Source organism: Chlamydotis macqueenii, chromosome 1, assembly GCF_036417535.1.
Source record: "Chlamydotis macqueenii isolate bChlMac1 chromosome 1, bChlMac1.mat, whole genome shotgun sequence".
NCBI classification, from domain to species: domain Eukaryota; kingdom Metazoa; phylum Chordata; class Aves; order Otidiformes; family Otididae; genus Chlamydotis; species Chlamydotis macqueenii.
Genome location: NC_141556.1, coordinates 193111540 through 193129920, shown reverse-complemented (window position 1 = coordinate 193129920; position 18381 = coordinate 193111540). Strand labels below are relative to the sequence as shown.

Below are 18381 nucleotides of genomic sequence, written 5' to 3'. Positions count from 1 at the left end.
TCCTGCTACATACGTTTTCTCCCCCCTGTTGACTGTTGTTCATGAGTGAGCCATTAAGCTTTTGTGTAGAACTGAAAGGATCGCTGTAAGAAGGAAGTTAAAGGTCTGGATCTCTTCATCTGTGTCCCTGAGAGGCTATTCTGGTTTCTGAAAGTAGAAGCAAGTTCCACTTGGAGTTTAGAGAAGTGTTCTAAAATCCATTTAGGAACATAATCCAAAAGAGCACTGCTAGATCTAGGTATCTCAGTATTCAGGGATTAAGAAAGAATGCTGCTTCACGATGACAGTACCTGCTGCAGTGAGAACATGAAGGTACAGTGGTACTAGATGACAAATAAAGAAATAATTTTTTGTGAGTTTACCAAAATCAGAATTAAGGGAGAATGAGACCTGTGCTTAAATATACCTTTTAGAGGAGTGAACCACTAAAAGGTGTTTTGTGTGCTTAAGTATGGGGTTATTAAATTCAGGGTTATTGCTACTGTTTTCTCATGTCAAATGTGTGTGCACCATATATAAATCCTGCAAGGCAGCTAATATGATGTGGCATATTATTTGAAAAAAAAAGTCGTGCTTCAAAAGATGTCATCTCTTGTAATATGTAGGGAGCTTGAAACAATATTTATAAGACAAGAACTGTGTTTATTCACCAGGTTTTAATGACTTGGTTAAACTATGAAGTGCACTTAGTGTTCTGTTGTAAATAATTTTAGCAGAAACGTTGCTATAAACCTCTGCACAATCCCAAACGTCTTTTCTGCTTTTCACCATGCTGCAAATTCCCTGTCCATGTGGGTGAAAGCCTCTAGCTTCTGTAAGTTTTACAGTGCTTTCATGTGCATCTATTGCAAAACATTGCAGTAAATTAAAAACCTTGAGATGACACAGTATGTGACACTTTACTGGTGGTCTTATTTGGTTTTATATTTAAACTTGTCTCATTTCAGAAGTGAAGCTTCTAAAACCCTTTCACTTGAGTTGCAGAGATTAGAGGCTTGTACGATGACCAGCTAAGGCCTCTCTAGTACTTTTTGCTGTAGTGATAGGACCAATAAATGGAACATGCAAGCATAGACCTACTCACTGTTTTGTTTTCCATAGCTGGCCTGATTTTTCTGTGAGCTGATGCACTTTATTAAATATCAGGATTGCCTGCTATTTTATACCTGACAAGCTTATTGGCAGTTTTGTATACAGTAAAAGTAAACTGTTGGTATAAAGCAAGCTTGGGGTGCAGCAGGCTTTGTGTTGCTGTAGGCTCAGGCCAGAAAGGCTGAGGGATTACCTGGCCAAGCCCGGGACAATTTAAGATATGAGCATTGACTTTTAGGGGGATTGAGGTCAGCCTTCCTACCAGCACTGTTCCAGGAATAGAGTTGCAGAAAACAGGGAGCCATCCCATAGTTGTACACAGTTACTGGTACTTTGTAGCTCCCCGCCTCAGCTAGCCGGCATTTCTTGGTGTTGGCTGAAGGATGTCTATTGTGTCTGAGCAAAACTATATTAAAACAAGTAATTTAGTAGAGTTTCTCATTACTGCAGCAAAGAGTAGACACAGATTAGGAGGCTGGATGTAATTTTGAGGTGGTTTTGTTGAAGGATTAGTATTCTTTATAATAATCATTTTGGGTGAGATCAAGCCATATTCAGAGCAAGGAAGCTAATTTTAGGGGTTAGCCAGGCTGGAAAGCAAATGGTGCATGTAGGAGGCACCTGCAAGAATTTATGCTTTTAGTAGAGTAACAGGAGCCAAACAGGACTGAGGCAAAGAGCTTGTGAGATAAAAAGGAAAGATTGCACTTGCTCAGTGTTGCCATGAGTTGGGCTGGGGACTGATCTACCTGGCCCAGCCCCTTCTTCCCCATTTCATGCAAACCTCATTTTGTAAGGCAGGTGTTGCAAGTAGCAACCTGTGGAGGCACGTGAAGCACGGTGTGCTGACAAGTGGAGCTGGGACAGACCCAGCCTTGGTTTTGCACTGGACCCAACCTGGGCATGGGGAGGAAGGTGCGTGCAGATCCACTGGTCTGACAGCAGCAATGCAAGCCCCGACACTGACTTGTTGCTGACAGCAGTGCTGTCCCTGCTCTGCGATTCCCAGCCTCCTCTTGGTGCTGGTGTTCTGGGCAGCATCCTTTCCTTTCCCCAAGCGCAGGAGGGAGGCAAAAGCACATTTTCCTGCACTGTCATTTGTTTGTTATGACCGCAAGAAATAGATGATAGCATAGTGCTGCTGCTTCTGTTTACACAGACAATCCTCCATCAGCCATCCCATGGGCAATTTGTCAAAAAACAAAGCAAGAACGACAAATACAACATAGAGTTAAAAAAAACTCTAACTGTGTTATTTTATTTCAAAATAATTTGCAGTTGTATATGAATACAGCAACTATTATAAACTTGTAAGATTTTGATTTAATAATTTTAAAGTGCATTAGTACCTGCTTTCCTCAGCTTGCCCTGTGCTAGGCACTTTGAAAACCACAGTTCATAGCCTTCATCATCTGTTTTGATCTAAATAAAGGCAGTTCTAAATGCTGTGTCTTCCAGAAATACTTTGCAACCTGCAAGTACTTTGTACAGCAAAATGAAACCATAACAAAGCCATTCCACAAGTGTACGTGCTTGTTCTGATTTGGACTGACAGAGACACTGTGGAACAGGCCTGCTTTGTTGCTACCTTCCAAGTGCTTGCAGAGGTGCGCATTGAAGGAGAGAAGTGAAGGCACATACCCCTTAATTTGCTTTACTTTTTCCAGACAGTTTTGTGTGAAACAGTTAATTTCTTAAAGCCTTACATAACTACGTAATGAAGAGGCAGGGAACACAATGTAATCTTTGTGCCGAAATCCTTTACATCAGTGTTTTTTTAATTTCTCTACATGTATTCACTATGTTTTGGACCCACTGATTATTGTAAAACTTGGCTTGCTTCTCCAACAAGTTGACAGCAACTTGGGCACCTCAAGGGGGGAGAGTTAAGCTGTTTTATTTACTGGCTAGTGTCTAAACCAGCTAGGAAAAGCTAATGATTTTTAATTGCCAACAACAGCCTTGGTAGCCCAGGACAGAAGTGGAAGAGCTGGCTATAGCTGTTAGCTGTGTAAATATTAATTCCCTCTGTCCTGGATAAACCAAACTGTTTTCACCACTAATGGGCAGGTAATGGTCTGGATTGTGTAAACTCTCCTTCACCTTACTTGAACCCTCTTCCAAGCTTCTTGGCAATCACAATATGTAGTTTGGAAACAATGCTGTTGTTCAAACAAAAAGGATCTAAAATAGTATCATGATGTGGTACGAATGTTTTTGGAGTACCACGGAGCAGCTCTCTAGAAGTACTCTGTTCATACGATGGACATTAATTGCTGTAGTAGATCATTGGTTATACAGCACATGCGATGTCTGTCATCATTTTTGTCCTATGTGTGTGTGAAGTCAGTTCCCACATCACAGTTGCTTTCCTAGAGTTTTCCTGCTGTCAATGTCAACCACTTTACATTACTTTGATTTCTCTACTCAATCTGTTTTGCGGGAAGAGAGTCCTGTACAACCTACCTGTACTTTCAGGGATCAGAACAGTATTAGTTATTCAACTCTCTGAAAAAAAACATGGGAGTGGCCCTTAACACCTGTGCTGTGTCTTGCAGAAGCTAATACTCTGGGTAATTTCTACCTAAAGATCTCAAACAAAAAAAATCAAGAGTCAATGCAGAAATTGATTTCTAATTTTGGTAATCTCACCAATTTGCACTGTGGCCCTGGGCAAGTCACTTGTCTTCTCTGTTGCTTTCTCTCTGCAACAGGGAGGATAATATCTATTATGGAAAGAGGTTCTTAATACCGTTTGTAAAGTGCTTTGAAGATAAGAAATGCTGTTAAAGTGCTCATGAATTATGCTACATTCATTGCAAGATGATTAGATGCATAATTCAGATTTGGTCACCTCACTTCAGAGTTGTTAAAAAAATAATCAAAGATCCACTGAAAAGAAATGCTATTCCAGCCTTTCACTAGAAGAAACATTTAAGGTAAGTACAGCCAACTTAACTATCTATGGGACAAAAAATAGAGGTGTCTGTATGCAGTCCCTAATATATGTAAAATGATAAAAATAAATATGCAATATGGCTTCTGCAAAACGTAGGCATAGGCCTAACTTCACACTGCAAGCTGGAAATTTTCTAAGTATGATGGTTCTGTGTGAAAATCCATTTTAAGAACTAAGTCACAGGCAAGGTCCACACATCATACATTAAACTTGCACAAACACTTTGTGCTAACTGCAGAGCAGTAAGTCTGCTTACAGCAGGCGCAAGTACTGCCTCCAGTTTGGTTGCTTTCTGAAAAAAAGTACCTTTTAGTTTAGTAATTTTAGGCAAGTTTGGGGGCTTCATCATTAAGACAGGCCTTTTAAGATGTACACAGTGGACTGTGAACTGCATCCTCAGCTGGCACGAGCTCCACTGGCTTCAGCAGAATTGCCAGCACCCTCTGAGTTGATAAGCTTATCTCTGTCGCCCCACTTAGAATGACACAAGATGTATCACAATCCACAGCTGACGTTCTCAAACTTGAGACAGGGTGAGTGGAAAGAGTATCACTCTACCTTATTTTTTTTCTTGATGCTGAAAGTAGCATTAAAATCTCCATTGCCAGCCAGCCTATTTGCATAGTTAAGTCTAAGAGCTAGCTTTAATCAAGCGCGAAAAAGAGACTGGATAAAGAATGCTACCACTTTAGTGCTTATTTGTTGCAGGGCCACTTTGAGATTGCTTCTGCAACTGTTGTGTTATCTCTATGGTCTCTATGATGTAACGGTCTCTGCCACTGCATGTCAGATTAGAAAACCTAGGTAGGTGAATCCTTTGTTCAACTATCAGTGCTCTCTATGCTGGATACTTCTTCAGGTACAAGCAGAGCCAAGTCCTCCCCATTCCAGCTTGTGCACAGAAGCCAGCTGTAAGACACAGATAAGAGGTATCTTTAGCAGAGACAGCAAAGTATAGCATGCTGATTCAGCACCCGCAAACACATCCGATAACTCTGCTACAGCCATTTTCCGTGGCACAAAGCTCTTCATGGATCTTAGTAAACAAAAGCAGTGACAGTACTTGCACTTATTACACAAAATAGACAAAATCATTATGGCTGTCTTTGATAAGTACAGACTGGAAAAACAACCCTTTCTGCTCTCAAGTAGTAACATTGCATGACACTCAAAAGAAAGATTTTAGAGAAAGGTTATTCAAAGGGTGGGATATCTGAGACACTAATGACAGAAGGAAAAGAAAAATAACTTCCAAAAATTTATAATGATGATGAACTACAGTCCTGACAGCAGGATGGACTAATTGATGGCAAGTACCTGTTACCTTTTGCACAGAAGAGAGTGCTGTCTTAACAGAAACTTTCTCTACCATACAGGACTGAACTAAACTAAAAGTAATATTTAATAAAACAAGTATTTACTGGGCCTTTGTTAATATAACTGAATTCCTCATTTTTTTATTACTTTACTGAAAAGTATTCTCCACACATATGCAAGACCCCTTTGCTTCAATTCCCTCGGGTGTGAGACCCATCACTACCTCAGTCTTAAGTTACCATTAGTGCACCTTCTCTGAATAGGCTGTGTAAAAACTCTGTAGTCAGGCAGGCACAGACTTGAAATTATGTGAAATGTTCTAAATCTGTAGCATTATCGCTACCTATTTAAAACCTAAAATGCAGCTGATGTAGAGATAAAAGGTGACTGAGGTAAAGTCTACGCATTAGGAAAAAAGATACAAGTCTCCAGCAAGAGTACCACCCTCTTAAGAAATCCAGCTTTTTCCCCCCGAATATAAATCTATCTAATGAAAAGTGATCCTTCTGTCATTTAGATCTATGTTCCAGCACCCTAAAAAGACATCATTTATATTGGAAATAATGTAACGTGAACTTCGCTTTCATGAATACTCATGAATATGACATTTCGCTGTCAGTATTACTACGTGGTCACTAGATATGATTAGATGCCAATACTACAGGAGTGTCTAGAGGTTTATTCATATGGGTCTTAAAGTTGTGCAGATCTTCTACAGATTTTAATGGCACTGAGTCACAAGGTACCCATGACCAAGGACCAGGACAGAGAGCTTTCCATTAAATTCACTGGGTGATTGGTTATGTTTGTAACCCTCATTAGCATCTAGAAGAGCTCAGACTGCAAAATTAAGCTCATGCCTTTCAAGTGATCTCTTACTTTTGTTCTTCATAAAAGGCTTTCCTGTAAGAAAGACAATATAAAGGTCTCAAACCAAGGGAAGGCACACACATGCAGTCAAGGTGCAGTGTGTCCCACTAGTAGTACATTCAAGGTAGAGTTCAATTTGGGGGGAAATAGCTGACAAGTTCACAGCAGGGAGCTGAAGGGAGGTAGCTGGATCGGGGCTAGACAGGGCTGATCATGGGAAAACTCCAGTATGATGCATGGGAGTAGGTGTTGAATAGAGACAAACCAGGAAACTACAGCTACCAGCAGCTGTGAAGCCACTCGCCTCAGAGACTGATCACAAGCCTCACTGAGAGAAACCAGTGCCCCATAGCCTGGGCTCCCTCTGTCCTATCCGATCCCTCCGGGGAACACACTGCCATGTCCCCTTGTTTCAGCTTTGCCCCACTTCTAGCAGCTCCCTGTACTTTCCATAGGCTTGTTAGATATAAGCAGCTCCTGAACTGGGTGGAAGCCTGAAGGAAGGCTACACGCGAAAGAAGCCCAGCGCACTAGAAAATACTGACATTTGAGAACTACTGCACTAAAACATTCAGCTTCAGCTCGTATCAAAACAGAAATTACCAGTAAAAGCAGTCAGAAGCACCTCCTGATCTGTACTTACCACAGGGCAGCCAGTGGAATTAGACAAAGGCCTGCTGACAAGAGGAAGCTAAAGCCTGAAAACCATGCAACAGTAGCTGCATAGAGAATATTAAAAACTGAGAGTGAAATAGTGCCAGTCACAACTTCTAAACAGGCAATACAAGCAAACACTGCACCTGCCAAAAACAAACAGACAGATTACAAACAAACCAAAACAAAACCACCCCCCCTTCAAAGTACTAAAGTTTTAAAAACTTGTTTTGAAAGATCCATCTACCTACAGTATTTTAGCAAGAACGCAAGTAATAAGCACCGGAGTATCATATGTCTTTGCTATGAAAGTGTCTTCGGCAGGGACTCCTGCAAAATACTTGTTTTTTTAAATGAAGAAGTCCACAAGATTTTGCTCATGGAAACTATTTTTCTGTGCTACTACTCTATCACCATACCTACTTTCTTGAATCTACTTATCACATGAAGTTCAAACTGTTCATCCTCACTAAGTATGCTCTGCACATCTCCATCCTTTACTCCTTCCAGTTCTTCTCTTGATTCTCACTCTTCCCTTTTATTTTTCTTCCTCTCTAATCTTCTAATCTCTAAGCAACCCTTATATGCAGAAAAGGCTCTGATCCAACAAAGACTGCTTTTTCAGCACATAACCATCTCCTCCTTATTTTTCAAAAGAAATAAACAACCTTTTTTGCACCAAACTACCCATTGACATGGCAGTCTATCCCATGGGTGTCAGAGCACATTTTCCCAAGCTGCACTCATATTCACAGGACCATGAACAAAATCACAATAGGTAATCAGAAAAGCATGACAAGAGGCAATCTAATTCCTCCATCAAACTACTCAGGTAGCCAAAGCCCTAAAGAATGCCAAGAAACTACAAAAACATAGGTGTATGTTAGCATTGTTCAGTATAAAGAGACCTTTATTTTAGTGTATAAAGATATGTCTTTTAAAAAATAAAATCAAACAACCCAGGTGAATGCTTCTAGAACCAAAAATCTGGTTACAGCAAAATATGGGATACTAGAGACACATTTTGAGGTCTGACATGTTTTTTTCTGTGTTCCATATGGAAAGCACTTTGGGACAGTAATACATCTTTTGGGATGTGTTAAAGCAGCCACAGGCACCCATGAAGCGAAGCACATAGCTCAGGATCCAAGTCTAATTATTTTCAAGTGCTTTGAAGGTTGACCACCTACTGCTTACTTTTTAAACTACTCAGTGTGACACTGACAAAATAACAGATATATATCTTCCTCTGCATGTCAAAATCTTGTGAATGTAGAAGCACTTGTGAAATCAAATCTGTGTAAATCTTGAGTATTTCTCTGCTTCAAGTTCACCATGGTCTTTATTTTTAGAGCAATATCTCCTTTGAAGGTTGAAACTTGCAGTAGTTTTTAAACACAATGTTGTTTATATTAAATTCAGAATCAAAAGCCATTAATACTGTGACACAGAGTCATATTTTATGAACTTTAAAGAAAAGTAGTCTTAAAATACCAATATGTATCTGTTTGTTTAAAGGTAAACTTGGTGTATCTCTGCTCTAAAATACCATATTATTGTATTGTTTAAAAACAAATTCTACTCACCCTGTTCACCAGCGAGAACCACTTTTGACAGCATGGATCGGAGAACAGGAATAGGCATAAAGCAAAGCAAAGATGGCACTCTTACTGGAAAGCAATTAATCAGTCATGAGACACTGAGTTAATAAACCACCAGGATTGTACAAATACATTGCAAATGAATTAGTCACATACTTTTGAATGGTCAGTTCCCCAAACAGTAAAAGGCAATAAAAAAAATCAAATCAGAAGTGCACTGAGAAACAATTACCCAAGCAGAGAGAAATCATTAAATCCAATATATCTGTGTTGCACTAAACTGAAATCATAAGCAATTCCATTCACTTTCCACACACTTCATCTTTTAATTAAATCCTAAATCAGTCTCACCTAACCTTGTACATTTTACCTCTCTATGACCCTTTCAAGATGGTACATCCAATATCTACCAACTGCACTCACTACAGATAACACAGCACTATTTTTGTATATACTGTTGACCACGGAACGACTGATTCTTAACTCACCTAAAAACATGAGCAGGGTAGTTTTGGCAAAAGCAGCCATGATAATTCCTCCAATGTAAGAAAATATCCCAATGAAGACAATATAAATATCTTTGAGACATTTAGAAAATAAGTAAACTCCTAAAAAACTGGTCAGAGAGACAGAAGTGAATGCAGCTGCTCCGTATCCAATGTATACTTCGTTCCAGCAGAGTGGCTCATCCAGTTCATACAGTGTAAAAAGCGAACTCCCACCAAACATAGTAAACAAGTAAGTCATAAATGTAAAAAGTAACACAATGATCAAAATTCTCTTTTTATAAGGGGCAGTTTTAAAAAGCATATACACTCCAGAAAATGTCTCTCTCAGACGTTCTTTGCAAGATAGGGGTGTCTGGTGCTGGAATTCAGATTCACCTACTGTATCTTCCAGAAAAAATAGAATATAGATAATATTAACAACATGAAGCAGAGATGCTGTCAAAAATGTCCACATAAAGCCTATTCCTCTTAGAAAGTAGCCAGATGACAGTCCTGCCAATCCAGATACAACTCCAAAAATCAAATCCACCACAGCTATTCGCGTTGTCTTCTGCTTCTCATCATGACACACGTCTGCTATAAAAGCAAAGCCTCCTCCAAGGAAAGTTGCCATACTCCCAAACAGTCCAGTAATAAATGCAACCGCAAACAGGACAGAGAGTGTCAAGGAAAAGTATGATATTACAATGAAACAAATATCAGCAACCAAAGCTCCCATTGATGGTAAAACTAAAGACCTTTTGCGTCCCTGGCGATCTCCATTAGCTACAATGACAAAGGCAACTACAAGGCTGGGAACTGCCCCAGTTAAGTCCAACTGCATATTAAAAATAGAGGCTTTTTCTTGAACTTCCTGCAACGAGAAAACAAAAATAATTGTAAATACGATAATACATTGTAAAAGAAATCCCCAAACATATAGTCTATAATAATATTACACTTACATGACGATTAGCATGCAATATAATGCATAGCGCAGCACATGTTTATAGATTATAAATTAATTATTATAAAAGATAATATACAATATAACTTTATAAGATTACATGACATTATCATATATTATGCTATAATAAAATAAAGTACATTATGTAAGTTTATAAGAATGCATATTACAGTAATCGGTAACACAAAGGAACTGCATATTCAGAGACTCCCACTTTTGTAATTTTACCTTCAATATTCCTCAAACATCCCTTGTTACATTTTAAGCCAGAACTTCTATCTTAAAATACAACCTTACTAGTACTCTTGACAGAGAAATTTCAATGGAAACAAAAGAACAATTCTCTTGAGCATGCATTTAAAAGAGCTGGTGCTTATACTTTAAGTGTCTCCTTCAGTACAGGGTATGGCAAAAGGACACTGGGCCTATTTTATAGCTCAGTGTCTTTGATGGAGGAACACATCTCATGCTCCGTACTCACAGGAGATCATTTTTCCTTCCAAATAATCCTGCTGAGATAGTTACAAGAAACAATTCACTGACTAGCACATCCTGCAAGTAAACAGATCAGAATTTGCTCTGACATCCCAATGTACAATGCTAATAGTAATAATAAAAATGAGAATAATAATAAAAATGTGAAACACAGCATGAAAAGTTATACCAACTCACAGTTACATGAATGAACTAATTTTTAAAACACTGGAAAGCTCTGCCTTCAGAAACTGCCCAGTCAGTGATGTGTCCATAGATACACTACAGCAGGTACTCGCATAAGGAACAGCAGCTAACACTGTGACAATAAAATCTAAACAACCATTATGGGAAAAATTTCTGAGTTCTTTTTAACACAAGGATAAAAATCAGATATAGCTGAAAAACAACCAGTTAATAGAAAATGAATGGCTGTAGAAAAAAGAACTAAAGAAAAGTCAATTGAAAAAAAAAAGACTATCTTGTTACGAAGCCAGTTGTTAAATGACACTCAGCAAGCTAATTCAGATCTTGCTTTTAATATATCAATGCAGGCTATACAGACAGCAGCCATGGCAACCCGTTCAGAGACAACCACCTGTCGTAGTTCAGCCCAGACCGGGACCAGACTACGCAGTCTCTCTCTCACTCCCCCCACCCTCCGAGAGAACAGGGAGAGATAATATAAGAAAAACAGCTCAAGGTTTGAGATAAGGACAGGAAAAAAATCCTTAAAGTTACCGTTAAGGGCAAAACAGACTCGACTTGGGGAAAACTATTCATTTATTACTAAAAACAGCAGGATAATGAGACAGAAAACAAGATAACCTCCCTCCACCCCTCCCTCTTCCCGAGCTTAACATCATCTCTACCACCTTCCCCTCCCCAAGCAGCACAGGGGGGAAGAGGGAATGGGGGTTACGGTCAGTTCATAACGCATTGTTTTATGCTGCTGCTTCATCATCGGGGGAAGAACTCCTCACATTCCTCCCTGCTCCGTTGTGGGGTCCCACCCCTATGCCACAGTCCTTCGTGAAACTGCTCTGGCATGGGTCATCTCTTCCACAGGGTGCAGTCCCTCCAGAACAGCTGCCTCAGCGCAGGCCCTCCATGGGCCACAGCCTCCTTCAGGCATCCACCTGCTCTGGCGTGGGGTCCTCCATGGGCTGCAGGTGGATCTCTGCTCCTCCATGGACCTCCATGGGCTGCAGGGGGACAACCTGCTCCACCATGGTCGTCACCACAGGCTGCAGGGGAATCTTGGCCAGGAGCCGCATTACTACTCTCCCTCCTTCTTCACTGACCTTGTCATCTGCAGCCGTTCCTCTCACAAGAAAAGTTCTTCACAACAGGCTGGCAGATGCCTCTCAGAATCTCTTCACATCATCCATCTCATCTCCTCTCCACTTCTTGCAGCCGGGCCGGGCCGAGTTGGGCCCAGTCGGCCGCCTGGCGCGAGGCCAGAGGGTGAGGCCTACAAGGCCCATGAGGCCTGTGCCTCCCCTTCTCTGCTCCCGCTCAGCTGCTTCACATCTTCTCTTCTTTTTTTTTTTCCTGTTTTCCCCTTCTTAAATACATCATCATAGAGGCATTATGAGGGAACATTCTGCTACCAATTGGCTTGGCCTTGGCCAGCAGTGGGTCAGCCCTAAGCCCGGTCGAGTCCACTGAACAAAGGGGAGTGACTTCTGGCAGTTTCCTACAGAAGCTACCACCTTAGGCCCCCCCTCACTGAACAAAACCAGAACACCACCTGATCAGAGACAAGAGCAGCAGAGGAAAAGGAAGTAACTATACTTGCACAAACCCTTTGTAAGATAAACTTTCAGATGCAGAGACTAAAATCACTCTGAAAGTTTTCTTCAAGCTTTCTGAGGTATCCCACTGACTTGGCCTGGGGTAGCACTCTTTGATCAGTACCAGGTACAGCTGTGCACATCTTTCCAAGCCATTCTCAGACTGTATTTAAGCCGTCTATATTCCAAGTTCCAGGTGTTTCCTCTGGAGCTAACATAATCCCCACTGAATAGCACCCAAAAGAGGAAAAAACCCTAGAATTTTCAGGAATGTACTTTGGGCAATTTTAAAAACTGCTGAATGCTTTATAAATTCATATTTGTATTTATGGGAAAAGACCACGAGTTTCTAGTTCAATCTCTTTGTTTACAAGGTATCAGGTTTTATTGCAAGAGGAAAATTCAACTGATCCAGAGGCCCTCAAGGAAAGCCCTCAAGATCTCCAACACTCTGCAGACTTTAACTCACTTCCCTTGTGGTGTCTGACTACCTTAGGATTCATGATGTCCTGTCCACTGGCCAGCACTGGAAGGGTAGTCACCAGTGGACGGTAGTACTACTGGAAGGTAGTCACCCTGGAAGGGTCAAAACCATGAAGACTGAACAAACCAAGATGGAAAATTATATTCTGATCTTTAACTCCTCCCCTGCTGACAAAGAGAACCCTACGTAGTTGTAGGCATTGCTTCTTTACTAGGATCATCAAGTTCAAAGACCTCAAGACGTCAAAGAAATCCTTCAAGTTACTATGTATCATCTCAATCCACATTAACCATACAATACAAATATTACTGCCAAACCATAATGAAGTGTTAAACTAGAGGAATACAACAACAAAGACTTGGGTTTAATTGTTTTGGAAGCAAGTGTGCAACACAAAGAATGTGGCTACACAACCATATACTGCAAATTACCATAACCTTGCTGACATAAACGGCTTGCTGTCTACTGAATAAAAGACTAAAAGGAAAAGTACAGTAAAACTCTATTAAGAATATAATGCACTCAACTGCACACTTCATCTTTTTATAATGTCAATGCAAAGGAATACAGAAAATGATAGGTCAAACCCGCAGCTGCTTTAAAATCATGTAACTCTACTAAAATCAATGGAACTACATAAATTTGAAGAGAAAGGTCTAGTTTTTCAATCTGCAAATTCACTCTACTCTGAAAAATGCTCATGGTGGACAGAAATAATTCTTAAACTCAAAGACTTAAAAATTAAAAGAATGAAAATGAAGAAGCAATTCACTTATATATGGATTAAATTAATGGAGAAGTGTAGTGCCTGAGGCTGAAAAATGTACAGGAGATGTTAAACTGACAGGCTCATAAAATTAAAAAAATATTACTGAGTAGCAAAGGAATATGCATGAATTGGATAATAAAAAACTGGATGATAAATAATATTTACCAATTAATAATATAGCTCTGATAAAAAAAAAAATCCAAGCCAGTGACTGGAATGCTTCAGCTTGTATTCAAATTACCTTTGAAGTAATCTTATTATAAAATGACTAATTTCCTTCAAATTGTAAGAAATAATTAAATCTATATGCTGCAAAGACTATCCATTTTGAACTATATTTTACTTTTTTGCAGGCTCCAAGTGATTATTGTCTTCAATTTCCTTCTACATTTTGCTTCAAAATAGGTGAGATCAGTAAAAAGCTTCTCCATTTTCAGAATGGAATGACTTACACTAAATTAACTGTTACGGGAGATGTTCTTCTAAAAGCTAACACCAAACACGGCCTGTACAGAACGCTCCTGACAGTTCTGGAAAATCCAGAACACCTACTTCACATATCCAGCAAAGCGCTTGGGACTGCTTGGATCTACTCTTTTCCCCGTACATAGGACTATTCCGCAGCACAGAAACCTGGTTCCACTCACACGAATGGGTGTTTTGAGCATTTTACATTCTTATACTATGGTAACAAGTGTGGTATCAAAATGCAGGCGAGACATCCAGACAAGAGCATGATTGTTCAAAAGCTCATGCCCTGTTGGCAGTCACTGAAATGGAGGGAACGGAAATTTGGCAAGAAGTTCTATTGGCCACTACTCAACTACTGTCTTAAAGGATTCTCAAATATCAAGTTAATTACACTTTGTATCCTTTACACCAAAAAAACTTGTAATGTGTGAATTCACCACCACATCAATCAGAGACACTATCTAAACTTCAACTGAAATTAAGCACTCTGCTTCAGTGTTTTGCAAAAAGAAACATGAAGTCTTACATCCTGAGCATACGTGATTGCAATTTGAAAATCAGGTTGAATTTGGGGAGTTTCAGCAAATGTAAAGTGCAGAAATGTTTGTGAAATGTAGGTTTCTCAATGGGCTCTGTGATTAGAACTGTATGCACCACGTATGATTTTACTGGAGTTGCTCCTTCCATTGACACAGCACTGTATGACAAAATGCCCCCACACAGCACCAAATGGGGAGCTAATCCTAAAGAAAACACTTTGGGGGAGTAACATGCAAGCATTACCCAAACAGTAACTGGTTATTACCTCCAAATTAATTCCAATAGGTGCCATAACTTACCTGCCTTGGCTAATGGGTCAGCCCAGAAAGCATGCTGGACTACAATTCTATCAACCTTACACATTCTTTCTACTAAGACTGGCTTCTGTCACATGAGGAAGAACCTAATCCACGCTAAAAATCCTGAATTATTTCTTTGATCATCTTCAATGGAAGCATGTAACATTAAAAAAAATTCTTTTATATATGACAAAGGAAGTAGATAAGCTCAGGTGTTCAATCTTGTGCACATGCAGCTCATCAGTGATTCAAATCTGGGATGTGAGTGAAAATGTTCAGGTGCTACCCCTTCAGCAGTACAGAGGAATGCCAGCTGTTTCCATAACTCCATCTTCTGTGTAATTCACAGCCCGAGTCATCTACTTTTCTAACTCTACAGTGGTTTCATGTTCCACCTAATCCAAACTAACTGCCAGTTGTTGTTGCCAAGGATGGTACTGTTGTACCTCTTCTGGAAGTGTGTTCCCTCTGCCATCCCCAGGTTAGATAGAGCAGCTGTGGCCACAGAGCATGTCAGAGCAGTGCACCACTTTGGAAAAAAAACAACACTCAAAAAGAGAGATGAGCTTCCTGTTGAATCAGTGCACCAATCAAATCCAAACTGTAAGCTGTAACTGCAGAACTGTGAGATACGACATGTGGAGCGAAGCAACGGGGGGAGGGGGAAAAGGAAAATGGAGTACGATTATTTCTGCTGGCAACTGACAGTTAGCTCTGCTTAAGCGTAGCATTAAAATGACAGTGAAAGTGCAAAGGAAGACATTCTGATCAACAGCTCGCTATCCAGCATGCTGAACCATGAAAAACTGCTAAAAATGTAATTGACCATGGGTTGCTGTCATCTCACTGTCTTTGTATTTCAACAAGGCAGACTAGCACTCCGAACAGTAAATCATCAATTATATTGTGCTAAGATCAGTTAATTTTTTTTCACATATTAAAACTACAAAACACTGTATTTTAATCTTCCCCATTCTCCATTCTTGTAATTCCTCTGAAATTAATGTAGTCTAAAGTAGGTCTTACTCCTGAAAATTACAGGGCATTTGCTCAACTTTACAAAGTCACAAAGACAACTGATGGCTCATAAACACATGCACAATTGTCACTGGAAGGTGGAGCCTTCAGTGGTACCCCTTGTAATGTCAGCCCAATGCCAGTTTGGGCCTGATCCTATCAGATAACTTTCAAGTCCCATTAAAATTTACCTTAGCATCTTCCAGGAGAGAAATCAGAGAATCACAGAATGGTTTGGGTTGGAAGGGACCTTTAAAGCTCATCTAGTCCAACCCCCCTGCAAGGAGCAGGGACATCCCCCACTAGAGATCAGGTTGCTCAGAGCCTCATCCAGCCTGGCCTTGAATGTTTCCAGGGATGGGGCATCCACCACCTCTCTGGGCAAGTGCAACACAAGGACAATGAGACAGTAAAGCGACAGCAGTTTACAAAACTATCGCTTTTTCTATATATAAAAGGTTACATAAGGTTATATAAAAGCAGATTACATTGAGACAGCACTTAATGGCTGCAAGTTTATTTACAATTGTATTCCCCTCCTCCTCTTACCTTCTGCTTGATGTAAGCCGGGCTGCTTTTATTCTGCTCGCAGTAAGTGACATTGCTGCCGCTGACGAAGGTGGAGTTGTACTCCTCTTCCCACAGCCGCCGGTAGATGAACTGCTGCACCAGCGGGCTGGTCAAGGAAGACGCAAATATGTAGATGAAAATGACGGGCTCCACGCACAGCACCTTCCTCATTGTAGGGGTTTGGGGTTTAATCCTGCGTAGCAACACAACAAAACGCAATGGCGTGAAAGGAAAACACCCGACCTCCTTGGCACACCGCCCCGGCTGCTGGCAGCCCCTACCTGCCCCGGAGACCCCATCAACCACCCGCACCCCCCGCCCAAAGCCGGGCGCACCTGCCCTGCCGGCACTGACAGTGCCCCCCTCCCACCGCCTGCCTCGACCGGGCTGTGCCCCGCGGAGCCTCCGCCTCCTCCGCCCTCTCCGCCCCGCCCCAGCCCGCGGCCGAGGTCAGGCAGTGCCAGCGGTGCGCGACACCGAGACGTGGGACGGCGAGGTCACTCGCCTCTGCGGCGCGGAGGAGTGGTCTCCGCCCCTGCCGCCCCCGGTACCGCCTCCCAGCTGGCCGCGGCCGCCGGGAGGACGCAGCTGGGCGCCGGCATCTCGCCCCGCTGTCCCTCAGCCCCCGCGGAGGCCTGCGGGCGGGGCGCTGCGGCGGGCGGGCCTGCGGCTTGGCGCTGAGGGACGAGCCTGGGCGGGCCGCAGGGCCGAGCGGGGAAGGCCCGGCGGCGGGGGGCTCGGCGGGACCAGGGGACCTGGCCTCTTCCGCGGCCTGGGGGCAACCCTCACCCGGGGGCAGGAGAAGGGTCGCCCCCCGCCCCCTCCGGTGGCACCCATGCCGCATGGGGTTGCAGCTGGAAATGCTGACAAGTCAGCAGTTTCGTGATTTCACCCCGAGCAGCAGCAGTGTGCCAAACATTGCAGTCGCTCCGTGTTTACCGGGCCAGGGAGTTTGCTCTGGCCGGTTACACAACGAGGATGTTTCCTATCAGCGGTGCCCGCGGCCTGGTTGAACACCCTCGTAGGGCTGCACCTGCGGCTGCAGCTGCCTCTGCCCGGTGCTCAGCCTGCCGCAGCCACGCTCTCTCCGGGGGTTGTTTCTGCGCCGTGCTGCCACGCTTTCCGCTCTCAATTGACACGATTTAGAGGTTTTATTATAGCTGCTCCCCTCCCACACGCTCTCTTGGCTTGTCAGGGTGGGTCAAAGCCACGTTTGTTAGTCACCAGCCAGTCTCTGTCAGGGGAAAGGTGTGGTGGCTTCTGTCTCCTTGGCACAGCTGCTGTGGCACACGCTTCACTCTACAAGAAAGGTCATGCTGGTGCAGATCCACGGTTGTGCTGTTTCCATATAACTTCTCCCCGTGTTGACATAAACAACAGGGAGAACGCCTTGCAATCGGAGCTGTAAAAGTGCAAGATATGTTTTATTGTACAAACTGCAGAAGCGTTGTCTGGTCACTGATGGTGGCTGCTCGTTGAGTTACGGAGGCTGGTTTCTCTCTGCTTTGGGGTGGGGTGCTCTGGGACAGACTCTTCAGTACCCCTGCTCTCTTTGTTCTCCTCAGTGTGCTGTCATCCTAAGACGCTGAGATTATTCTGGCCTCTTCACAGGTGTGGTACAGCAAGGAGAGGTGCCATAGTTGGGGAGCAGAAGCCCAACGTACCTCCTTTCAGTCCAAAATACTGCTTTTCAATTACAAATATTGGAATAAATCATACTTGCTAAAAGCACATCAAAACTTCAAAGGTTGCCTGATTTACTTTTTCTCTTAAAACAAGAACTGTAGTTTAATGAATATTCATTAATATTCATGAATATTCAGTTCTGTCATGAACTGATTTGAAGCCAGATTCACTGTAACATGGATCACATGATCTCAAGTAAAGTTGTTTTTTTTTTTTCCACTGGCATGTGACATGTCATTCAGTCCCAAATTTAGGGACAACACTGGCCTGTCATGTGTCTCTTAGCATAGGATCAACCAATGTACAAGCTCAGTGGCCCTGATGATT

General features: G+C 42.1%; 1 protein-coding gene across 4 annotated transcripts; it reads right to left on the bottom strand.

Annotated features, from left to right (window-relative positions):
- Nucleotides 1-2323: 2323 nt before the first annotated feature.
- SLC46A3 (solute carrier family 46 member 3) lies at nt 2324-16780 on the bottom strand. Of its 4 annotated transcripts, none has more exons than XM_086772012.1 (6): nt 16704-16780; nt 16348-16561; nt 8982-9855; nt 8479-8562; nt 6882-7038; nt 2324-4960 (listed from the first exon to the last, which is right to left on the bottom strand). In XM_086772012.1, exons 2-6 carry the CDS (start codon nt 16537-16539, stop codon nt 4873-4875), a joined length of 1395 nt encoding a protein of 464 aa, XP_086628138.1. In that variant the 5' UTR covers nt 16540-16561; nt 16704-16780; the 3' UTR covers nt 2324-4872. The 4 variants fall into 4 exon arrangements, with proteins under 4 accessions (XP_086628138.1, XP_086628141.1, XP_086628139.1 ...); XM_086772015.1 differs by lacking the exon at nt 16704-16780 and adding an exon at nt 10621-10741 and having other exon boundaries at nt 16348-16485; XM_086772013.1 differs by lacking the exon at nt 6882-7038.
- Between the last annotated feature and the right edge of the window lie 1601 nt (nt 16781-18381).